The sequence below is a fragment of the Notechis scutatus genome, chromosome 2, assembly GCF_049901735.1.
Source record: "Notechis scutatus isolate UNSWTSFEM ecotype Mainland chromosome 2, rNotScu1.2, whole genome shotgun sequence".
Classification (NCBI taxonomy): Eukaryota; Metazoa; Chordata; class Lepidosauria; order Squamata; family Elapidae; genus Notechis; species Notechis scutatus.
In genome coordinates, this window is record NC_142010.1 from 132,704,080 (window position 1) to 132,730,491 (window position 26,412).

The 26,412-nt window shown below is 43.9% G+C and overlaps 1 protein-coding gene across 1 annotated transcript; it reads left to right on the forward strand.

The window, feature by feature from the left end:
* Positions 1 to 4,792: 4,792 nt before the first annotated feature.
* Positions 4,793 to 26,412, forward strand: LOC113429162 (transmembrane protease serine 12-like). The gene is made up of 5 exons (XM_087956233.1): positions 4,793 to 4,914; positions 5,447 to 5,645; positions 22,307 to 22,572; positions 25,377 to 25,519; positions 26,149 to 26,412. Exons 1-5 carry the CDS (start codon positions 4,824 to 4,826, stop codon positions 26,377 to 26,379), a joined length of 930 nt encoding a protein of 309 aa, XP_087812359.1. The 5' UTR covers positions 4,793 to 4,823; the 3' UTR covers positions 26,380 to 26,412.

Genomic DNA, 26,412 nt, shown 5'->3' on the forward strand with positions numbered 1-26,412 from the left:
CATCTTTACACTCCGCCCGGGAGGAGGAAGGCATGGGGAAGCAGTCCAGACTGGCGGAGGGGAGGCAGAGGTAACGATCGCTTGGAAAGCAAGCAAGCAAGCGCAGGACTTGGTCAGAAGAACTGGGCTGCAGAGGGAGCCTAGGTTCTAGGTCAGGGGGCCACGTAGAGCCGAACTGAACCAAGCCACGTGCCTTGGAGAGCCGCAGCTGCACCCACCCGCATCCTGCGCACAAGCCCGGCTGGCTGGAGAGGTGGAGGCCAGGCAGGTTCTGCACACTCCCTTGTTCTCCTCCGGGGAAGGGGACCCTAACGTCAGATCATCCACCCTTTCCACTGCGCGCCTTGGGAGGGTTTTTGCTTTCAGGCCTTCTGGCACGCCTCCGCCACTTCCACCGAAGAGGGCAGCCTGCAAGCTAAGGTGCCCCCTTTCCACCACCTCCCACCTCTCCCCCAGGCTTGGCAAGGCTCACTGTGCATGGGTTCTGCCAGCTACGGAGCGATGAAACAGTCAATGGGCTGCATAGCTGGCAGTCAGTGAGCCTGCGGGGCCAGCGCCTCGAACGCCCCCTGCTGCCTCTTAGCGCCCCCCTGCCAGCCCCCTTGCCTCTTAGCGCCCCTAAGGCATCCCACCGCCCAGGGGCGGTACCGCCCACTTTGAGAACCACTGTACTAGAAGAACCGTTAGAAACAGGACCCAAATTGATAGAAAAGATAGAAGAATATGAGGAAATTGCGGGATTGAAAATAAATAAGGAAAAAACAAAGATATTAGTGAAGAATATTACAAAAAAGCAAAAAAGATAATTGACAGATTAGATATCCAGATCACAAAAAAGTGAAATATTTGGGGATCCAATTAACAGCAAGATGTGGGACAATTAAAGAAGATAACTATTATAGACTAAAACATAGATTAAGATAGACCTGGAAAAATCTACAACTATCACTAATAGGGAGAATAGCGACAATTAAAATGAATATATTACCAAGAGTACAATATTTTTTTCCAATAAAATTGGAAAAAAATTATTTGATGATTTAAATAAAATAATTTTTAAATATATATGGCAAGAAAAAAAAGCAAGGATTAAATTAAAATTGTTACAGGAGGAGGATTTGGACTACCCAATTGGGAATTATATTGTCAGGCCGTGGTATTGACATGGATGAAAGAATGGATTGTATTAAGAAATACAAGGCTTTTAACATTGGAGGGACATGATTTATAATTGGGTTGGTATACTTTTTTTATGGTATGGGAAAAATAAGATACATGGTTACTTTCAAAGAGATTATATAAGAGATGCTTTATTGTTTACATGGGAGAAAATAAGGGAACAACATTATATGAAAATACCAGTCTGGTTATCAACGAAGGAGTTTATATATCCAAATGTTTTTAAAATGGGACATATTGTTAGATATAAAGATGTTTTAAATGAAAGTGGTGAACTCAAAACACAACAAGAATTGAATAAACAAGGGATTGATATGAACTGGTATTCATATATGCAAATACATTCTAGATATGAAAAAGATGTTAAAGTGGAGGTGTTTTATAATGAATTGACTGAATTAGATAAAATTTGAACAGGAACAGAAGATAAGATGATTAAGAAATTGTATGGTTACTTATTAGGAATGAAATTAGAAGAAGAACAAGTGAAGGAGATGATGATAGCCTGAGGGCGGGAATTTTGGTTATGGGACAGAGTTGGATAAATGGTAGAAACTATGGGATGGAAACTATAAATTAACAATGTCAACAGCTTATAAAGAAAATTTGTATAAGATGTTTTATAGATGGCATTTTGCCCCAGCAAGACTGGCAAAGATGTTTAAAGACAAATCAGTGAACGTTGGAGATGTCACCAGACACCTGGAACATACTACCATATGTGGTGGACAAATACAGAAGATAAAAGATATTGGACAAAAATACATACATGGTTGGAAAGATGACAAAACAACATATAGATTTAAAACCTGAGATATTTTTATTGGGGATTTTACCTGAAAATTATAGTAAAGAAAAAACATATTTAATCATACATATATTAACAGCAGCTAGAATTGTATTTGCTCAAAACTGGAAAAATGAAAAGATTCCGATACAGGAGGAGGTGATTATGAAAATATTGGAATGTACAGAAATTAGTAGATTAACATTGGCAATTAAAGAACAAGAAGCAGAATATTCTATGATATGGGGTTTATTTTATAAATGGTTGGAAAATAAAGCAAGACATTAAATGATATTGTTATAATGATGAGATATATAAGGTTGAGTAGTTTGTAACATGAATGTAATCTGAGAAAGAAATGTATACAAAATATAAACATTTGCACGAGATATATATACCCAGTTGACACACTGTATAACTGAAAGATGGATTTGTTTTTTTTAAAAAAAAGAACTGCCAATTCAGCATTTTTATAGTTCTTGTTGCAGATTAGAATTAAATAAACTAAAAGCTATTATTTTCCTTACAGGCAAAGGCAGCCTCACATTGCAAGAAGCTCAGCTAAAAAAAATTTCACTAGCAATTGATACGTCTGGCATGAAGGAACAGTACCAGATACGGCTGGCTTTGAAACTGCAGGTGTTGATACCTGTCAGGTAAATGGACATAGCTCTATTTCGAATCACATTCACTTAATGTCAAATTAGGTTTACTACATTAACAATTTACAGATGCACTACATCAGATAGGAAATTTCAGAAAAGAAAATTAAAATTGACACAATTTTAGAATTTACATGTGGGATATTTGTGAATTGAGATAAAAGATCAATTACTACTGCTTTTGCTATTTTAGAGCCCAGTCAAATAATGCTTTCATTCTAATATAATCAGTGAGATTTAAGTTAGTAATGACTAATTTACCCTATTGATTTCAATGCAAATAAACCAGAGGTAACTTATGAAAACAACGTAATAATGTCTCTTCTTCAGTGGACTGCTTCTTGCAAATTAAATCTGTAAGAAAAGCAAACTGTTCTCAGCCTAAACTGGGCTCTACAGTGGGGGCAGCAGTTTCATACTTACTCAAGGACAGGAGGAATGCACATTAATGTGGCCATGAGGAAGACCTAATTCTTTATTCTCAGTTTGCCATAATGGAATCAGAACCCTGAATGTCACTGAAGATTTTGGGCTGCTGTATGTTCACTAGAAAACTAAATAAGAGGAGAGATAGCTTTTACGCATGCATGCTTTTAAATACTATGAGTCACTACTCATTGTTATCTTTTTCCTTTTTCAGGGAGATAGTGGTGGACCTCTGGTATGCTATTTATCAGATTCTAAATACTACGTTGTAGGAATCACCAGCTATGGTATTGGCTGCGGCCGACCAAAATTTCCAGGAGTTTACACTAATTTGCCTAAGTACATGTTCTGGGTGAGGAGACACCTAAGCGAAGCCAACACTGTTAGCATTCAGCAGGTTCTTTTCTTGCTTGTGGTGTGGAACATTTTCCAACTAATTGTATGAAGTGGCTTTTTGATGTGCTTTAAATACTACAATCTCATTATTTCTGAAAAAAATATTATTTAACTATAGTTTGTAATTTTAAGTTGCTCATCGATATATTAAAGCATGTATTTTCATTTGTAATAATCTCCATGAATGCTTTTTATTGTTGAAGCCTCTGTGTTTCTTTCTGCCCCATATTATATCAAACAAAATCAAAGTGGGGTTATTTTGAGTTTGTTTCTCTACTTCCCTCCAAATGAGTGAGTTGCTGCGTTCTTCTCCCTTAACAGTTCACTGCTCTCTTCCCAAGGCCAGATCTACCCTTCAGGAAAAACATCTGGAGGAAAACAATAGCAAGCCACTTCTGTACTGTTGTCAAGAGAGTTGTGGTGATAGCTAGTAACTGATCTTGGTGTAAAAGTACCTTTACGTTGTTCTTCTCTCTCAAGCATAGTCTTCAGTTAAGTAATATGCACATTTATTCAGAATGTTTAATGGGTGTATTCAGTTGTCCAGAAGAGGGAATGAGAATGTGATGTCATGGTTAAGGTATCAGACTGGCACCTGGAGACCCAGGTTCCAGTTCACTCTGAGCCATAGTAGCTCAGTGGGTGAGTTTGAAGCCATCACTTACCCTCAGCCAAACCAAAGGTTGCTGTGCAGGGTTGTGATGAGGAAAATGGGAGGAGGGAGCACTACCACATTGCATCAAGTTCCTGAATTAAAGACCAAATATAAGTCTAAGCTATAAATACATTTATTTGTTTACCCTTCTTATATATGCATTAAGGTATCTGTCACGCTTCCTTTTCCTTCATAATATAGAAATCCGTCTTACATGAAGCAGACCCCTAGTCTGACAGAAGAGTTCTCTGCACTTGATTGTCTGACACAAGAGTTGTCTGCTAACGGGCTTCAGTCGGGCCATAAATGAGGCAAAAATTAAACGTCTATCATGGATCCCTATAACTCGGTCTCCTTCCTCATGTTTCTTTGTCCATTCCATTCCATAAGTCTTATTTCACCAATGTCATGCCTATTAAAAATATACAAGAAGATAAACGGCGTATATAAATCGATTACTTCACGCGGATTAGAATCGCATCCCCACAATTGATAAATAACCGCAGGGAAGAGGATTAAAACCTCCCTTTCTCTTCCTCTAGCCCAAAAACCGGACATTTCGCGTGTCGGCGAAGCCCGTCGGAGGCTCCAACAAGCTGTTACGGGAGGGCGCGCGAACCACTTCCCTAAGCCTGGTTCAACCGCCTCGCCGGCTCCTTGCAACCTCCGCTGCGGACGGCGAGCGGGAAAAGAGACCGCCATTTTCTTCCTTGGGAGGATGATTAAGCGGAGTTCTCTCCTCGCTGTCGTTTCCCCCTTTTCCCTGGCGCTGTTGTGCGTGACCTCTTCCCTTGCGAAGGATGGAAGCGGTGAGGCGACCTTCTCCCGCCTTCGGTAGAGGGTTCGGTTGGCGCTTAGCCTAGGCAGGTTCGGCTTGTACTTCGGGGCGAGGCCAGCGAACGAGCTTGGGTACGACGCCCGCAGGCCCTTTCAGGAGCCTTGGGAAGGTGTATAGGCGCCAAGCTCTCGCTGTCCACTCCCGACTTTGCGGCATCTCTGACTCGCAAACTCAAAAAGCCGGCTGATTTATTTGAAGTGGATGTACGGTATACGTTCAGGCACGTATTTGGAAACTGGCTGACTTTACTTTTTTAGCTTAAGTTGGACCTTAATAGAATCAGTGGGCTGGAAGTAACCTCAGTGTCTTTTAGTTCAACCCCCAGCTGAAGGCACAAGCCTTATCAGTCAAATGGTGGTCTGATCTTGACTATGTATGCATGTAGATGTGTGTACTGTATAGATTTATGAGAAAAAATGCCAATTGAAAAGTATGTCTATTCAGAGAAACCCTAAAGTTTGCATTTATAAACTCACATCTAACAATTCTGATTTCATTTCTAGAATGCGGAATAAGGCCTGCTATACCAGGCATACCAGGGAGTCGGATTGTAGGTGGACATGAATCTGAGGAGGGGGCATGGCCATGGCAAGTTAGCCTTCAAACATATAACCATGGTGGAGGATTTTTGCATTTATGTGGTGGAACTTTAATTAATAACCGCACAGTATTGTCAGCTGCACACTGCTGTATAAGAAAACCGTATGTATTACCTATCCCTATATCTTTATAGATTTTAGTGTAAGAAAAATACATGGATAAAAAATAGGTGCTAAATTTAGAAATGTATATTTTTAAATATCTATTTTGAAATCATCTTCACCTGAACTGTTTTCCAGAGTGAGAGAAGTATCTAGAATCTTCATCTGAGTTCTCAGATTAGAAATTAACTTTAGGAACAGAGAGACTAACAGAAAGCCATTCTATGTATTTTTGTGATCTCAGAAGTCAACAGAAAAGATTTCCCATGAATATCAACATCAATACTGGTATTAATTTCTGTGATTGTATATATCACTATAAACTCCAAAGTAAAGATCAAATCAGATCTCACTAACTGCTTTTTTTTCAGAGAATATAACCTCATGATGTTGCTTTCATTTCACTTTTAACCCTCTGCAAGGGCAGCTTACATTAGCTGTTCTGGTTTAAAAATAGTATTTTCCCTCTTCTTTGAATATAAGTCTTGCTCTGCAATATAGGATGCCTCTTCAACAATGGCAGTAGTGAGATGATCAGGGCAAGGCTAAGCTCCTATTGGTCACTTATTAATCTGGATGTACCCCTTTCCCTTTGCTGAGTATTTTTCAGAGACATTCTACTTTTAGATATGGGAAAGTCTGTTCTTTAAAGCTGAACTCTCCCCTTAAAGCAAAAAACAATCCTTCATGATTTCTCTTGCTACCCCTGCTAAACCCAGGCTTCTGGGGCTTACAAGGATCCAAAGAGAAATGGTGATGGAAGACCCTTTTTCCAGTTAAATCTCCAATCTCAGAGAGGCAAGGATGACTCATGGCTAACAGCACTTAACAACTTGCCTAAAAAGCAGATTCCACTTCATTATCTGATACCTACCTCCCAAGCTGTCTGAAACCTATCATGTTGTGGAGAAGAGGCAGGTTCCACTTTAACATATGCCCCTCTGTCTGTCACATGTTTTGGTAGGAAAAAATGGGAAGAACTATTTTAAATAGATTTTGTATTCTTCAGGTGATCACAGAATGGGTGGATAGTTGAGGACTTATGGTTTGATGTTGTGGCGTGATCGGCGCAGGATTCTGCATCCCCATGCCGAATCCTCTTCATCGGAGAGCCCCCAGGCGCTAAAGTCACCCTGCAGGGGTGACAGATAAGGAGGGGCACCCTGCTGGTCACAGAGAGCGGCGGCTTTCCTGCTGGACCCAGGGTTTTTCCCTCTTTGCCAAGGAAGAAGATGAGGCGACCAAAATGGCCACCGCAAAGCTGGAGCAGCCACAGAAACTAAGATTGTGTAGGAGTGGAGTGAATGGACAGTGATAGGTGCTGGGTGAGGTGACTTCTGAATTTTATCTAGGATTTACCCTAAAAGAAAATTAATTCCGAAAAAGAGGCTCTCTGGAGTGCTTTCTAGCGGCGAGAGGCAGAGAAACACTGCACATTGGCAGGAAATGACTTAAAATATTTATCTTAAAATATAGAAAGACTAGATGTTTAAATCTTTCTGGCAAGACCTAGAATAGGCATTTTAAAATGCTGGACATTTGACTGGCTTTTGGAAATTTTGTTTGAAGCAATTTGAAATAATACTTTTATAGTGGATTTTAACAATGATTTTCAACCTGAAGGTGCCACCCACTGGTGAATGGATATATTCTATCTTATACTCCAAGCATGATAGCAACCTAGGAATCTTGATAAGGAAGAGTAAGACCTGGAGGTCTGCTGTACTATTTACTGTTCTATACTTATCTACTTTATGGTGACCAGAGAATCAACCTTAAAAACTGGGAGGATAATTAATGGAATGACTTTTGTATATGGAAACTAACTAGCAAATTAAAAGGTGGATCTAAGAATTATTGGGAAAATCCCCTGGATTGTACAAATGGATTTCATTGACTAACTGTGTGATATAAAGAACTATAGCTATTGTATTCCCTGATGGACAATACTAAGATTAAGTAATCTGTTGGCTTTGGGAAGTCAAAAAGAATAGACGCTGGAGCAGTGAAGATTACCAACAGAACATTGAAATACTACTTGGACTTAACAAGGCAAGATGGCCCATCAGGAAGAATTGGAAACACAAAGAGAAATTATGATGTCACTCCAAAACATCTACGACATGATGAGGAGGAATTCCAGGGAGATAAAGGACTTATTGCATGATATAACCGGATAGACTGAAAATGAGCAACAAAAAACAATGAAGCAAGATAATAAAACCCAGGAAACAAGAGAGATAACTATGAGCTTAGAAGATGAGATAGAGCAGATGACACAACAAATAGAACAAGGAGAAAAGGAGGAAACTACAAAGTTGTGTGAAATAAACCTGGGAGACTATACACTGCTCAAAAAAATAAAGGGAACACAAAAATAAGACATCCTAGATCTGAATGAATGAAATATTCTCATTAAATACTTTGTTCATTACATAGTTGAATGTGCTGACAACAAAATCACATAAAAATTATCAATGGAAATCAAATTTAGCAACCCATGGAGGTCTGGATTTGGAGTTACACTCAAAATTAAAGTGAAAAAAAACACTACAGGCTGATCCAACTTTGATGTAATGTCCTCAAAGCAAGTCAAAATGAGGCTCAGTAGTATGTGTGGCCTCCACGTGCCTGTATGACCTCCCTACAACGCCTGGGCATGCTCCTGATGAGGTGGTGGATGGTCTCCTGAGGGATCTCCTCCCACACCTGCACTAAAGCATCCCCCAACTCCTGGACAGTCTGTGGTGCAATGTGGCATTGGTGGATGGAGCAAGACATGATGTCCCAGATGTGCTCAATTGGATTCAGGTCTGGGGAACGGGCGGGCCAGTCCATAGCATCAATGCCTTCGTCTTGCAGGAACTGCTGGCACACTACAGCCACATGAGGTCTAGCATTGTCGTGCATTAGGAGGAACCCAGGGCCAACCGCACCAGCATATGGCCTCACAAGGGGTCTGAGGATCTCATCTCGGTACCTAATGGCAGTCAGGCTACCTCTGGCGAGCACATGGAGGGCTGTGCGGCCCCCTAAAGAAATGCCACCCCACACCATTATTGACCCACTGCCAAACCGGTCATGCTGGAGGATGTTGCAGGCAGCAGAACATTCTCCATGGCGTCTCCAGACCCTGTCACGTCTGTCACATGTGCTCAGTGTGAACCTGTTTTCATCTGTGAAGAGCACAGGGCGCCAGTGGCGAATTTGCCAATCTTGGTGTTCTCTGGCAAATGCCAAACATCCTGCATGGTGTTGGGCTGTAAGCACAACCCACACCTGTGGACATCGGGCCCTCATACCACCCTCATGGAGTCTGTTTCTGGCCGTTTGAGCAGCCACATGCACATTTGTGGCCGGCTGGAGGTCATTTTGCAGGGCTCTGGCAGTGCTCCTGTCCCTCCTTGCACAAAGGCGGAGGTAGCGGTCCTGATGCTGGGTTGTTGCCCTCCTACGGCCTCCTCCACGTCTCCTGATGTACTGGCCTGTCTCCTGGTACGGCCTCCATGCTCTGGACACTACGCTGACAGACACAGCAAACCTTGCCACAGCTCGCATTGATGTGCCATCCTGGATGAGCAGCACTACCTGAGCCACGTGTGGGTTGTAGACTCCGTCTCATGCTACCACTAGAGTGAAAGCACTGCCAACATTCAAAAGTGAATGCTAAGGAAGCATAGGAACTGAGAAGTGGTCTGTGGTCACCACCTGCAGAACCACTCCTTTATTGGGGATGTCTTGCTAACTGCCTCTGCTTTCCACCTGTTTATTCCATTTGCACAACAGCATGTGAAATTGATTGTCAATCAGTGTTGCTACCTAAGTGGACAGTTTGATTTCACAGAAGTCTGATTGACTTGGGGTTACATTGTGTTGTTTAAGTGTTCCCTTTATTTTTTTGAGCAGTGTATATTAGGATATACAAAAATGGAAATAGAAAAACTGAAAGATGCTTTTGACTTCAGACTGAAGAATAGAAGAAAGGAAGGAAGCAAGCACACAGAAAACCTTTCTGCAATTTTTCGCCTTGAGGAATTGAAGAAAAGTGGCTAAAGCAGAAACAGTCACAACAGAAGCTGGGTCCTAACGGAGTCAGAGAGGCTTCCAAGCTCTTTGCTTGTCTGTTTCCTTTCCTTTACTATTAAGAGATTGGATTTTGACAAATGAGTAAATCTATGGGTGTAGTCATCAAACTTTGCCTCCAATTGAGATAATGAATTATGGATGCTTTTCCTGCTAGCACTTTTTTTAAGCTGTTCCAATGGTGATTGGAATACCCTCTGCTCTTCTTATTCCTGAAAAAGAGAATAGGGCTTAGCAATGTGAGCAATGTAAATATTGTAGCACATCTTTGTGTTGATTTCAAGTAAAGGAAAAATATCTGCTACAATAAGATAGGTAGTCTTAGGTAGAGAACTGAAAAGATTATTGCACTGAGAGGGAAACCTATAAGAACTAAAAACTAAAAGCAAGCAAAATACTGTAGTTACTAGGAAGGAAAGATCTTGTTAATAATCATATACCGTATATACTCGAGTATAAGTCGACCCGAATATAAGCCGAGGCACCTAATTTTACCACAAAAAAACTGGGAAAACTTATTGACTCGAGTATAAGCCGAGGGTGGGAAATGCAGCAGCTACTGGTAAATTTCAAAAATAAAAATAATTAATTTGGGAAACGATCTCACTATCATGAAAGGTTTAATTGATTCACTAACCCAAAAGAAGAAGATGATGATGACAGCGGGAGGCAGGAGTCACTCTCTTCCCCTCCCTCGGAGGCCCCCTGAGTCAGGAGTCGCTACCGCCGGCGCGGCCCCAGTCCCGCGTCGCCTCGGGAAGGGAAAGGCAAAAAGAGCCGCGGCAGCGCTTTGCAACGGCAGCAGCGGCACCGGAGGCTCAGGCTCAGTGGCTCCTGGTTTTGCCCCACCTTTCCCAAGGCAACGCGGGACCGGAGCCGCACCGGCGGCAGCAACTCCCGACAGCCCCAGCCGGACACCTGAGCGGAGATGTAGGGAGAAGGCAAAAGCGACGGAAGATCCTTCAGGGGAAACTGAGGGGGAGACTCACCCTTGGTCCAGATGAGCCCCCTTCCCCGCCCCTAAGGAAGCAGAGGCAGCCAGCAAGGGCAGGCAAGCCCCACTTCATGGACTCCGTCCGTCCTCGCTCCCACCCACCCACCCACCCAAAGCCACGAAGTCCCCCAATCGCGCAGCCCAGAATCACCCTCCCCTCAGGGGGCAGCAACGACACCCGGTTTTTCCCGAGACAAGAAGCTCCGCCGTGCAATGAAAGCGCCCTGGCTCTAGGCTCGCGGGCTCAGAAAACAACGCGAGCCGAGGTCGCTTCGGCTTTGCTCGGCTTCTCCAACATCCGGCGCCGCCCTGTTCTATGTGCCGGGCCCGGCAAGTCCGAGCAGCCAGCGCGTGGAGCAGGGCGGCGCCAGAGATCGTTGGCTGCCTCTTTTGCAGCATGGGAGGCCTCCCCCGGCTGGCCAGCTGCTCTCCTCCTTCTCTGCCTGTTTGTTCTGTGTGGCCGAGGAGGAGGAGACCGGCCGGCTGGTTGGGGGAGGCTTTCTGTGCCAAGGGAGGCGGCTGCTGGTCTCCGGCTTTGCTCCGCTTCTCCGATGGTCCGGCGCCATGTTCTTTACTTGGGCAGCCGGGCGCCCGCAGCGGCGCCCACGGTGGCAACAGGCAGTTCCGCCCGGGCTCCGCTCAGGTGTCCGGCTGGGGCTGTCGGGAGTTGCTGCCGCCGGTGCGGCCCCAGTCCCGCGTCGCCTCGGGAAGGGAAAGGCAAAAAGGAACCTGCCGTTGCAAAGCGCTGCCGCGGCTCTTCCTTTTTGCCTTTCTGCAGCTATATTACAGAATATACGGGTGCTTCTGAAAAGTTATTGCATACACCAGTGGTGAGATTCAAAAATTTTTTACTACTGGTTCTGTGGGCGTGGCTTGGTGGGCGTGACAGGGGAAGGATACTGTAAAATCTCCAGTCAAAGGTGGTATTTGCCAGATCTCCGAACTACTCAAAATTTCCGCTACCGATTCTCCAAAACTGGTCAGAACCTTCTGAATACCACCTCTGGTGTACACCCACATAAAAGCCATCTGTGTCAGCTGTTCATCCGAGATTGAGGGGGTGAACGATATCAACTCACTCGTGTAGCTTCAGTGAAGTTTTTTATTCGTCTTCCACACCACAACAACAGGTAACAGCGATCAAATTATGTTTAAAGTCAGCTCTGGGTTTCATTGCAACCCAGAGCTGTATTTATACATGTTATACTTTGGATAACAACATAATTACTATAACCACCTTCCGGCCAGCTTCACTGCCTAACATCTGGCATCCTTAATTTAAAGAAACATGGTAACTGCACCTTTCCCTTGCTCGATGAGTCCATGTACCCTCATTTATGTCTTATCATTACTACAACAGCACCCCCTTGACATCCAGCTATGAACCATTATTATTACAGCACTCCTTGGCAGGAAGCCGATGTCAGTTATTTCATTATACCGTCCACATGGTAACACTAGGCAAGTAAAAGACTGGTCGTATCACATCCTGGCTGTCTCAGCTCCAGTCCATTCTTTATTGGAGTCGTGACAATCTGTGGATAAGCTGAATGCAATTATTAGGTGCATTTTGGCACCTAAGATTTTCAGCTTCTCCACAAGTATCTGCAATAATCATATTTTTAAAGTACTATTTGTAAAAACCTATGTGAAGATAAGCTTCATTTAATTTCAGGAGTATACACATACTAAGAATATGTATGGCTTTATAGTTTTTTAGATTTCTGTGTAAGCCACAAAGTTTTTTCAATACACACACACACCTATACACACCTATACATACATACGTACATGAAAATATCAAATCATGATATGAATCTGAAAATATCAAATCATGTCCACTATTATACAGTACATACCACACATATACATATATATGTATGGTATTCAGCTTTGTTCGGGTATTTTCCCACGTCATAGTTGTGCTTTTAAAGTTGTAGCGACGTTTCGGCAGAATCTCATCTGTCATCATCAGGCTTCTGTATTGTGTTCATCTGTGAGTCAGGCTTCCATAGCCGTTTATGTTTTAAATGTGGTGCTAGCCTACTGCTGTGTTAGAATGGTTTTTTCTTCATCCTGATTGGTTGGGAGTCTTGGTCTGTGTTTATTGGTCTTGGAGTTTGCTGTGTTCTGCTTGATTGGTGTTTCTAATATCTTCTGTCTGTTTTGTAGCATTTTTTTGTCTTGATTGGCTGGCAACATTGTGTTTCCTGTATTGGAGGCTTTTAGTGCAGCTTGGCTCCGAGTAAATGGACGGCTATCATTTGTTAGGAAGCTAGGTTTCATCTAGGTGCCTGGTTGGGGTGTGTTTTGAGCTGGAGGTATCGGGGGGGGGGTCTGTTTGTGCCCTGATGTTTGCTTGGCTTGTGGTGTGGAGAATTTTTTGTTTGTGAGTGCAGGCTTCCAGATAATTGACAGTCTGGTGGAATCATCTCTTCTATTCATGCTTTCAGGTCTACACATACATACATATATGTTCTGTTCCACCTGTATCCACAGATGAAACTTCAAGTTATATAGTTCAAATACTTTACGTAAACAAAACCGGAGTCAGAAGATTGAATTGCTCTGTTATCACAGTCCTTTGGCAATCCTCCTAGAATCTGTCCGGCAATTCTGTAAAGTTCGTAACTCACAACGCAGTAAATCAGATGCAAGTCTTTCCAAGGCAAGATTCACTTTGTTTTCCAGCAAATATTTCAAAGTCATGCGTTTCCTTATATCCTCTAAGAAAGGGCGTTAGTCTCATTAATTAATCCTTTGCTGGATGTCTCTTTTCTAATTGAGATTGACGTCTCAATCTTCTCCTAGTTCTGGCATCCAGCCAGCATCCGGCAGTTTCATCACAGCTGGAATCCTCTGATACACTTTCCTGATTAACAATTAACACCTGAGGTGCAATCAGGGAGGGAGTTCCAGAAGAGGAAGACGTCTCTGAAACTTCTAATAAATCAGGTTCATCTCAGATTCAACTCCTCCTCTTCCCCCAGACTCCTCTCAAGGTCGCTCAGCAATGCAGGCTCGAATCTCAATGCCATATCTTCCTCCTCACTCGAGCCCACATCTGCTGACCGATCAGGTTCAAGTCTCGGAGTCACAACACTACCCCTCACCGCAGGGCCCTTCCCCCGAGTCTGACGAGCTGGATGCGGTTTCGACGGGAAGTGTTCATGGAACCTCCGGATAAGGTCCAAAGCACGAACCGTGGAAACATCCACCCAAGAGAAAACCTCCACGCCATCTGCCATCCTCCCGACGAGGTACTGAAAGCGTCCTTTCAACCAGCGAGAATCCTGAACGCTGACAACCGTGTCATCAGCGGCGGTCTCATCGCTGGGTACCGAGGGAGAAGTCGCACCTTCGGGAGAACGGAGTGTACATGATGGGGAGTCAGGAACCAGAAGGGAACGGTGGAAGACAGGATGAATGCGCATGGAGCGCGGCAGGGTGAGTCGATACGCGATGGGATTGATGACCGCCTCAATAGGGAATGGACCAATGAAGCGGTGGTCCAACTTCTTAATCGGGTGATCGACCCGAAGGTGCTTTGTGGATAACCACACCTTGTCACCCACAGCTAGCGGAGGCGTCGCCCGACGTGAACGATCCGCAAACTGTTTGTAGTCCTCCTTCGTCTGTTCCAGTTCTTGTGCCACTAATCGGTGAACCGATTGAAACTCCTTGAGAAATTCTCGCGTTTTTGGGACTGGGGAGTCCACAATTGACAACGGGAAAAATCGTGGATGGTAGCCCACGTTCACATAAAACGGCGTTATGCGAGTAGATGTATGCTGCGAATTGTTAAAGGCAAACTCCGCCAAAGGGAGGTAAGTCACCCAATCGTTCTGCCGATGATTGACAAAATATCTCAGATATTGGGTGAGGATGCCAATCACTTTCTCAGTCCCGCCATCAGTCTCCGGATGGTGCGCCGACGCCAAACACACCTGCACCCGTAACGCCGCCATGTGATTCTTCCAAAACCGAGCGGTAAACTGGACACCGCGATCCCAAGCCACCCTGTCCGGCAGACCATGTAAATGAAAAACATGCTGCAGAAATAACTGGGCAGTAGTGCGGGCCGATGGCAACTTCCGACAAGGGATAAAATGAGCCATCTTGGTGAGCATGTCAACCATCATGAGTACCGTCGTATACCCTGATGACGAGGGTAAGTGCATCAGAAAGTCCATGGAGACCGCCCCCCATGGTCTATCCGGAGTCGGCAGCGGTTGAAGGAGTTCAGGAGGCACACCCGACGTGGCCTTCGCTTGTTGACACGTAATACAAGAGGCGACATAAGAAAAAACGTCATGTCGGACTCGCGGCCACCAAAAAGTCCGTGTGATGAGGTGAAGAGTTTTAAAGTAGCCAAAATGGCCAGCAGCAGGATTGTCATGACATTGAGTCATGATGAGGGCTCTAAGCATCCTGGTGGGTACGTACAATAGTCCTCGATGCCGTAGCAAGCCCTCCTCTAGAGTCCATGGGGAGTCAGGTACAATTTTCCCCATCCTTTGCTGTGATCAAGCGTCTACGCGCTGCGCTTCTCTTACTCGAGCCCTCAAATCCACCGGGTCCTGAATAACAGCCAAAGCTTCCGGTGGCAGAACCGTACGTGGAGGAAGAGGGTCTTCGGGACTATGGTACTCGGGTTTACGAGATAGGGCATCCGCCCTCCGATTTTGTCCACTGGGAACGTATGTGACTGAAAAGTTGAACCTAGCGAAGAACAACGACCACCGAATCTGTCGTTGGTTCAACTTCTTGGCAGTGGACAAATGTTCCAGGTTACGGTGATCCGTCCGAACCTCCACCTTGTGTCGAGCCCCCTCCAGATGATGTCGCCAGGTCTCGAATGCAGCCTTGATGGCCAGCAACTCCTTTTCACAATGGTATAATTGCGCTCAGAAGTTATGAGCTTCCTTGAATAATATGCGCATGGGGAAAAAGGTGTGCCATCCGTTGGGGTTTGTAGCAACACCGCCCCAATAGCTACGTTGGAGGCATCTGTCTCGGCCACAAATGGACGATTCAGATCAGGATGCCTCAATATCGGTTCGGCAACGAAGGCTTTCTTTAGAGCCTCAAAAGCCCGTTGCTGCGGGGGCCCCCACTGGAACGGGACCTTCTTGCGAAGGAGCTGGGTGACAGGATCCATCAGCTTGGCAAAGTCCGGGATGAAGGTCCTGTAGTAATTAGCAAACCCCAAGAGACGTTGCACATCCTTTACTCGTCGAGGGGGTTCCCAACTACACAAGGCCTCAACTTTCCTCGGGTCCATAGCAATGCCCTCGGGAGAAATGATGTGCCCCAAGAACTCTACGGAAATCTGGAAAAAGAGGCATTTTTCCAGTTTCGCATAGAGTTTATGCTCCCGAAGACGTTGTAATACTTGACGGACTTGGCGAAGGTGGCTATCCCTGGACCAAGAGTAGATCAAAATGTCGTCCAGGTACACCACCACGAACCGATCCAGCATGTCCCGTAAAATGTTGTTCATTAAGTGCTGGAAAACCACGGGAGCGTTGTTCAACCCAAACGGCATTATGGTATATTCAAAATGTCCGTATCAGGTGCCAAACGCCGTCTTCCACTCGTTCCCCTTGCGCATCCGCACCAGGTTGTAGGCCCCTCGAAGATCGAGCTTGGTGAACACAGTGGCCTCCCGCAACCGCTCCATCAACTCTGGAATGAGCGGCAAGGGATAACTATTTCCCACCGTGATGGCGTTCAACCGGCGGTAGTCACAGCACAAACGTAACTCCCCCGTCTTCTTTTTTACAAAAAGAACGGGAGCAGAAAGAGGAGACGAGGATGGTCTGATAAATCCCCGGGCCAAGTTCTTATCCAGAAACTCTCGAAGAGCAGCCAATTCGGGCACAGACATGGAATATAATCGACCCTTGGGCAGTGGGGCATCAGGTAAAAGGTCCACAGGACAGTCATAGGCTCGATGCGGTGGTAACTGATCCGCCTCCTTCTCACTGAAAACGTCGGAGAAGTCCGATAGCTCTGGTGGTATGGAAACAGCGGGGGCGGCGATGTCCTGACCAGCGCAGATATGTCTCAGATGATCCACGCACTGAAGACTTGGGAACGAAATGGCATTTTGCGCCCAAGCCACCAAAGGATCGTGCAATCGTAGCCAGGACACGCCGAGAACCAAAGGGAGATGAAGGTCCGAGGTGATATAGAAGCTAATCGCCTCCTCGTGGTCTCCGATAACCAAACGCAGCGGTTGGGTAGCAAAGCGAATGGGTCCCGACCTAAGCTCACGCCCGTCAATGGTTTCCACCTTGATGGGTGGTTCCACAGCAACTAAAGGGACATCAAAGTGAGTTGCGAAGGCCCGGTCCATAAAACTAGTTGTAGCCCCTGAGTCCACCAACGCAACTGCAGGAATCCCCTCCTTCCGGGACTGTAGGAAAACCTGCGCGTCCAAAAGTAGATGCCGGGGAGGGCCAGGGTTCATCTCAGCCACTTCAGGTGGTGGGGAGATACGTTTCCGACCTAAGGTTTCCCCGAGGTCGGGCCCACCTCGTTTCCCAATGGCCCAGGATTCAATTCTGGTACTGGTCTTCGTGTCCCCCTCTGCTTAAAAGAACTGGCAAAATGTCTCGGTCCTCCACAATAAAGGCACAAACCTCCCTGGAACCTTCGTGAGCGTTCCTGCGCCGTCAACCGTGGGCGGAGTGTACCCAACTCCATCGGCTCCTCGGTCCTGGTCACAGTATTGCAGGATACCAAGGGCGCGGGTTGTACTGGAGGTTGCGGCCGTGAGTGAGAGGGCGGTTCCGGAAGTGGTTGTTTGCTTTTGCGTTGATGAAGCCAAGCATCAATACGTAGACATTGTATGACCAAGGCATCCAGGGTTAGAGCCCGCTCTGCATGCACCAGTTCATCCTGGATGTCGTCAGCCAAGCCCTCCTGAAAGACATCCATGTGGGCTGACTCATTCCAAGTAGAGTCCATGCAGAGCAGACGAAACTCCGCAATGAATTCTTGCAAAGGACGTTTCCCCTGACGAATGTCCTTCAAGCGTCTGGCCACAGTTTGGCTTTTAATGGGATTCTCAAACATGACCCATAATTGCTGCTGGAAACCCTGGTAGTCAGTTAGCAAAGGGCTATCTTGTATCAGCAGAGGAGTAGCCCATTTAGCAGCCGGACCTGATAAGAGGCTAATAATAAATCCCACCTTAGCCCGGTCATCCGGAAAATCTTCATGCCTCAAAGACATAAATAATTGGCATTGTCCTATAAATGCCGGAAACATATCAGTCTGTCCCGAGAATTTATCTGGCACAGATACCGGGCATTTCTTAAGGGGAGGAACTGGGGGAGGAACAGGGGCCTGTAGCTGTGAAAGATGGTTTACCAACTGCGTTACCTGGTGTTGCAGAACCTGATTGTTCTGTAAGAGTTGGTCAATTTGTTGTTGTTGTTGCTCCACCAGTTGCTTCAATTGGGTTGGGTCCATCTTGGTTTAAGATGGTTTAGTTTGGCTGGAAAACAATAATGTTCTGTTCCACCTGTATCCACAGATGAAACTTCAAGTTATATAGTTCAAATACTTTACGTAAACAAAACCGGAGTCAGAAGATTGAATTGCTCTGTTATCACAGTCCTTTGGCAATCCTCCTAGAACAGGGGTGGGCAAACTTTTTGGCTCGGGGGCCGCATTGACTTTTAAAATTTGACAGACGGGCCGGGTCAGCACAAGATTTTTTGGGAATCGCCCCCCCTTCCCCCCCTCTTCTCCTCCTTCCCCTCCCCTCGGAGGCCCCCTGAGTCAGGAGTTGCTACCGCCGGCGCGGCTCCGCGCGGCTCCAGTCCCGCGTTGCCTCGGGAAGGGAAAGGCAAAAAGGAAGAGCCGTGGTGGTGCTTTGCAACGGGAGCAGCGGCACCGGAGGCAGGCGGGAGCGTCTTCCCGCCGAGGAGCGGGAAGGGTTCCGCCCGGTGGGCGGGCTGCTTGGAGGAGGCGACCCGGCGGTGCTCCGGGATTCCCCTCCGCCGCGCGGCTCGGGGCCAGGCGCGAGCGCCCGCGAGAAAAAAGGAAGCCGAAAGTTGCTGGGAAGTTGCTCGGGTGCTGGGAGCAGGCTTTTAAAGTGCCGCCCGAGCAAAGTTTAAGCAGCCCGCCCGCCCACCAGGCGGAACCCTTCCGCTCCTCGGTGGGAAGACGCTCCAGCCTGCAAACTTTGCCTTTGCAAAGTTTAAGCCTGGAAGCCCCGGAAAAAAAAGGGGGATCGGCGGGGACTCACCTTCGGAGAGGTCGCACTCGAAGGTGATTTCGAACTCCCAGCCGAGGCCTTTGCAAAGTTCTTTTCTTTCCTACCCCGAGAGCGCTCCGCACTGTTTTGCAGCTTTGGGGGCACGCGGCACAGGGCAATACGCCACGCCCAGCGATTTTTTTTCAGGGGCGGGCCGGATTGGACAGACCAACCGGCCGGATGTGGCCCGCGGGCCATAGTTTGCCCACCCCTGTCCTAGAATCTGTCCGGCAATTCTGTAAAGTTCGTAACTCACAACTCAGTAAATCAGATGCAAGTCTTTCCAAGGCAAGATTCACTTTGTTTTCCAGCAAATATTTCAAAGTCATGCGCTTCCTTATATCCTCTAAGAAAGGGTGTGTTAGTCTCATTAATTAATCCTTTGCTGGATGTCTCTTTTCTAATTGAGATTGACGTCTAAATCTTCTAGTTCTGGCATCCAGCCAGCATCCGGCAGTTTCATCACAGCTGGAATCCTCTGATACACTTTCCTGATTAACAGTTAACACCTGAGGTGCAATCAGGGAGGGAGTTCCAGAAGAGGAAGACGTCTCTGAAACTTCTAATAAATCAGGTTCATCTCTCAGATTCAACTCCTCCTCTTCCCCCAGACTCCTCTCAAGGTCGCTCAGCAATGCAGGCTCGAATCTCAATGCCATATCTTCCTCCTCACTCGAGCCCACATCTGCTGACCGATCAGGTTCAAGTCTCGGAGTGACAACACATATACATATAATACATACATACATACATACATAAATATATATGTGTGTGTGTGTGTGTGTGTGTGGATCTTTGGTTATTCGGGTTTTCTCCTGCGTAAAATTGGAAGTGTCTTGGCGACGTTTGACAAAATCTCATTCATCATCTTCAGGCTTGTGTCTTCGGCTTTGTGCTTCTTGGAGATTCTTCTTGAAGAAGCACAAAGCCGAAGACACAAGCCTGAAGATGACGAATGAGATTTCGTCGAAACGTCACCAAGACACTTCCAATTTTACGCGGGAGAAAACCCGAATAACCAAAGATCCACATACAAATACCCGCAAAAACCTCAGAATGAATATATATATATATGTGTAGATTTTCACGGGTACAGGTATGTAGGTCTAGGTGTATTCGGGTCTTTTCCCGTGTAAGATTAAGAGTATCTTTGCAACGTTTCGGCGAGGTCCCACTCGCCATCCTCAGGCTGGTGCTTTCGGCTTCGTGCCAGTGCAAGCAGATGGCGAGTGGGACCTCGCTGAAACATCGCCAAGATACTCTTAATCTTACATGGGAAAAGACCCGAACACACTAGACATGTATGTATGTATGTATGTATGTATGTATGTATGTATGTATGTATGTATGTATGTTTTCTGAGGTTTTCGCGGGTATTTGTATGTGGATCTTTGGTTATTCGGGTTTTCTCCCACGTAAAATTGGAAGTATTCTGGCGACGTTTCGACGAAATGTCATTTGTCATCTTCAGGCTTGTGTCTTCGGCTTTGTGCTTCTCGGAGTAATGTGAGCTTGCAGCTGCTTCTTCCTTTTAACTGCTAGTGGGGGTGTGACTTGATTGGGTGGGGGCTTGGCTGTGTTCTGATTGGGTGTGTGTGTGTTCTCATTGGTTGGGGGTTTGGCTGTGTTCTGATTGGTTGGGGGGTTGGCTGTGTTCTGATTGGCTGGGGGTGTGTTCTGTTCAGGTGGGGGCTTGGTTGTGCTCAGGTTAATCTTAGCTGCTGGGGGATTTGAGCTGGTGAGCTGTGATCCTGTTGTTTGGCTTCGTGGTCGTGCCACATCTTCATGGTGGGCGTCCGTTCGCTTCATGTATGGGTCGGAGGGGTTTGAAGCGGGTAGTGATGTAGCTGCGGTACGCCTTCTGATCCGTGGTCGTGTCTCATCATCTGTGTGGGTGTGAGTCTGTTTTCTGTGTGGAAGTGTGGTGGTAGCATCTTGTGTGGCCCTCGTGGGTGTGGGTCTGGTGTCATTCTTCATGTTAGGTACTTGTTTGTTAATGAGGGCAGGTTTCCAAATGGCTTGTAGGCGGGAGGTATCATCTCGTTTATTCATGCTGTGTGGGCATTTTTCTATCTCTATGGCTTCTCTGATTATTCTGTTGTTGAAGTGTTCAGTTTTGGCGATAGCTCTGGTATTTTTAAAGTCAATCTCATGTCCTGTGGCTTTGAGGTGTTGGACCAGGGAAGAGGTCGGTTTTTCTTTTTTGATTGAGTTCTTGTGTTCTTCAATGCGTGCACTTATTCTTCTGCTGGTAAGATTATTATACTGCACACTCTCACTAACGGACTAACAGCCAATGGATTCCAAAAAAGAAGATTACCCACCTAATCCAAAAAGAAACCCCAACCAAAATCCAAGACAGAGGACAAGAGAACGGCAAAACCCTCCTCCCATATATAAAAGGCACAACAGACAAAATCAGCAAGATCCTTCAAAAACACAACATTAAGACAGCATTCTGCACAAACAGAAAAATATCCACCATCCTAAGAAACCCTAAAGACAGAATCGAGTTAGAAAACCAAGGAGTACACAAAATCCCATGCACCACCTGACCACCACATACATCGGACAAACCAACAGAAGAATAAGTGCACGCATTGTGCAGAATGTGTAAAATACAGTGACATGGGCATTTAGGAAACATTTAGGTGTTTCAGGTTGCACAATACTGCTGCAGTGTAAATGCACTGGCTTTCAAGAAGTTTCAAGATACAATTCAAAAACTAGCCCCGTTTCGTCACTTCCCTTTTCTCCAAAAATACTGAAAAACAGGGCTAGTTTTTGGCCTGCATAAGCCTTCCTCAAGCCTCTAGGAGGCCGAAAAAGGCCTCAAACCAGCCAAAAATCAGCTGTGAGGTGCAGTGCAGGTAAGGGGGTGGTGGGATTGCATGCGCAGGGGGCATGGGGTGTGTGTGCATTGTCTTCTGGGTGCTGGCAAACAATTTTTGGCACAGGAGCCCAAAAAGGTTAGCCACCACTAGCCTAGAGCCACTGTTGTGAGATAGTTAGCTATATAAAATCTGTTTAAATAATAAATTTCAGATACATTGAGAATTCTTGTATTAGGAATATTACAATAAGTGGTTTGAATCTGATTTTACAAATGCTACATTTTTAGGTCAGTCTAAAAATGACTATTTAAACTGGTTGAATTTTCTATAAGTCTGCCATTTTGTCATCATCTGAATAAAATCTGGCTCCATGCTCATTAGCCATGTATGCACACATTTTGAAATAAACAATTTTATCTCTCTGAAATTACATTTACATAATAATTACTAATTTTTAAAGATACTTTATTTTCTCCTAGGAATCCAGAGATGTGGAGGGCTGTGATTGGTTTGCATCATCTTTTCAGACATAAAACATACACTATAAAAAGACGCGTAAAAGCCATTGATATCCATTTTTTCTATAACTCAGCAAGATATGAAGAAGATATTGCTATGTTTCATCTAAGCAAATCTATCACATTTAATAACTATGCTCAGCCCGCCTGCTTGCCTAATGTTACTCTTGCCTTGACTTCTGATATGAAATGTTTTATAAGTGGGTGGGGAATGCAAAAAGAAAAAGGTAAGTGTTTTACTTTTGCTTTAAAGTAACCTGTTAAAAGTGAAAATGAGTTTAGTGATCTCAGAATGTTTATTTGTACTTTTTCTAGAGTCTCAACATCTTTTTTATAATGTGGTGAACAAAACTGGATGCAATACTCTAGGTGTGGTCTTACTAAGGCTTCGTAGAGTGGTATTAGTACCTCCCTTGATCTCGATTGTATCCCTCTGTTAATGCAATTTAGGATTGCATTAGCTTTTTTGGCTGCTGCTGCACACTGCTGGCTCATATTTAGCTGGTTGTCCACTAAGACTCCAAGATCCCTCTCACAGTTACTACTATTGAGCCTGGTTTTACCCAGTCTGTATGTGTACTTTTGGGTTTTCTTGCCTAAGTGTAGGACTTTACTTTTCTCATGTTTTTATTTTCTTTAATAATAAATATATGGATACAGAGTGTTGGTAAAGAACCAACGATGATAATAATCAATGGTTCCCTATCACAATAACATACAGTACTAAAGAGGATAATATAAGGTTGTCTCTCTCCTCTCCCATAGTTTTACTGACACTGGAGTCACTGGCACTGAAAATATGTTAAGAAAATAAAATTTGAGATGTTAAAATACCAAGATTTTATTGTATTCTAAACATAAATTGAAGTTAAACGTTGATGATATTGTACTCAGAGTTACCTAGTAAAGGGACTCTTATTAAAACGGACTTGTTCTGTCTTTTAATTGCTGATAGAATATAAAGACAGACAGACAAACTCTACAAAGGCTTCCATACAAAGTTTCTTTATTGGACCACAAGGTATTCCCAAGCTGTAACTCACGGTTATGTCGAGATTCATCTAATGTCCAATTCTTTGCACAACTGACTTCATAGTGTAAAGTTATAGTGATATTTCATCCCATAACGATGGAGCAGAGAGGGTGAAACACCAGCACGATGCTGGGGTCCGAGCAAGAGTAAAGGAAACTCCCCGAACCAAGCAAGGGTCAATTCAGTGACCAATCAGGATTACAGATGTGACCACATGACATGAACTGCATTTCCCATGATACATTAACTACATTTACCATGAGGCATTCCTTTAAGGGGACAGCTCCCAATTCCTATTTAACTATCCCAATTCCCAATTAATTATATACTGTCTGGACAGCACAGGACTATATACAGCAATATGATTTTTTTTAGATTATCGGATCAGTTAAGAGAAAATTCAGATTCTGATATGTAACTTGAAGAAGAAAAAAAACATGTCCATCTAATTATGTGCTATACTACCTCAAAAATTGTTAAATAGGAATTTAGTTGTAGTAATAAGATCTGTTCTGGAAATACGTAACAATAGATGTTTCAAGATGGAGAATATTGTTCTTGTTAGAATTGTAGCTATTAAAATTAATATTTTACTGACACTTCTGTTATCAATGATTCCAGTAAAATTTTTTTTAAAGGTATCAATTATAAATGTGGGCATTGGTCACAAAAATACTTCATCAGCACTATGAACAATTGCTATCCAAGTCAGTTGCTAAATGAGGACTACCTGTAGTAATAGATATGCAATGGACATTTCATTGGATGAATACATTTATATCAAATATACTTAAGGAAAACTGGTATTTTTTATTATTTATTTATTGGATTTATATTGCCGCCTATTCGCCCATGGCAACTCATATTACCCCAGACCTGTTTGCTAACTAAGCCTAATATTCTTATAACATCTATTGAACTGGCTTTGCATGTGAGGGTACTTTACATCCCTTATTGAAAAGGATGCCTGATTCCCTCCATGGAATAATGGCTAAATTGATATCAGCAAGCCATGAATATCTGTATGTTTACATGTTTGTGAATCTATAGAGCTTGCAAAGAACCCACCAGCAGGTAAGCAGTATTTGTACTTTCTGGTTAAAAAACAAAAACAAAAGTTCAGGTAACTGTTAGCCAGACAGTGCTTTCTTGCCAACCATTAACAGCGCCTCATCCCATCCATCAGTCTATGCCTAAACATATGTTTATTCTCTTTTCTCACAAAAGGAATAATAAATATATACATACATATATTGCTTTCAAAATTCATAATACTAACTAGTGTGCTCTTCGCTTGGATTACTCAATCATGACAATATTTTTCTCTAATGAATTATCAGAAACTGGAAAGAACAAGCCAAAAATTTTTTCCAATAATAAGCACAAGGCAGTAATTGTTTCTGAAGTGGCAGTTTTGAAACCATTTTTTCCTCACCCGCAGATACAGTGCTACCAACACAAGAATATGTCAGAATTGCTCACCATTGCAAGTTCTTACTTGCATAATAGAATCAACAGATTCTATAAAGCTATGAATTTGTGTAACTGTCAAATTTGCACATTTTTGTAGTTTCTAAATAACAAATGGTTCCTCAGTTGTTTGCTTTAGTTGTAACCCTATATATTATTATTAGATCTTGCATATGATCAACTTTCTGTGTATGTGTATGTATGAAAATTCCTGTGTTACGGATTATTGTTCAACATGGATTTCTGAATTAAAAGCTACGCATTAGAAGATATAATGAGGCATATTCAAGGATAAATGATATTCTCCCAATGTTGCAGTTTTAATCTGCAGATAATAGCTGGCAAATAGAATTTGGCACATCTCTAAACATAAAAATTGTGGCAATATTAATATAGGTCCTCCCAATTGCATAGGATAATTGGACTGGCATGTTAATGTTAGATCAAGAACTGCCAATTCAGCATTTTTATAAAGTTCTTGTTGCACATTAGAAATAAATAAACAAAAAGCTATTATTTTCCTTACAGGCAAAGGCAGCCTCACATTGCAAGAAGCTCAGCTAAAAATTTTTTCACTAGATACTTGCAATCAATATGACTGGCATGCAGGAACAATACCAGATACTGCTTTCTGTGCTGGATCTGAAACTGGAGATGTTGATACCTGTCAGGTAAATGGACATAGCTCTATTTCAAATCACATTCACTTAATATCAAGTTAGGTTTACTACATTAACAATTTACAGATGCACTACATCAAAGAAAATTAAAATTGACACAATTTTAGAATTTACATGTGGGATATTTGTGAATTGAGATAAAAGATCAATTACTACTGCTTTTGCTATTTTAGAGCCCAGTCAAATAATGCTTTCATTCTAATATAATCAGTGAGATTTAAGTTAGTAATGACTAATTTACCCTATTGATTTCAATGCAAATAAACCAGAGGTAACTTATGAAAACAACGTAATAATGTCTCTTCTTCAGTGGACTGCTTCTTGCAAATTAAATCTGTAAGAAAAGCAAACTGTTCTCAGCCTAAACTGGGCTCTACAGTGGGGGCAGCAGTTTCATACTTACTCAAGGACAGGAGGAATGCACATTAATGTGGCCATGAGGAAGACCTAATTCTTTATTCTCAGTTTGCCATAATGGAATCAGAACCCTGAATGTCACTGAAGATTTTGGGCTGCTGTATGTTCACTAGAAAACTAAATAAGAGGAGAGATAGCCTTTACGCATGCATGCTTTTAAATACTATGAGTCACTACTCATTGTTATCTTTTTCATTTTTCAGGGAGATAGTGGTGGACCTCTGGTATGCTATTTATCAGATTCTAAATACTACGTTGTAGGAATCACCAGCTATGGTATTGGCTGCGGCCGACCAAAATTTCCAGGAGTTTACACTAATTTGCCTAAGTACATGTTCTGGGTGAGGAGACACCTAAGCGAAGCCAACACTGTTAGCATTCAGCAGGTTCTTTTCTTGCTTGTGGTGTGGAACGTTTTCCAACTAATTGTATGAAGTGGCTTTTTGATGTGCTTTAAATACTACAAT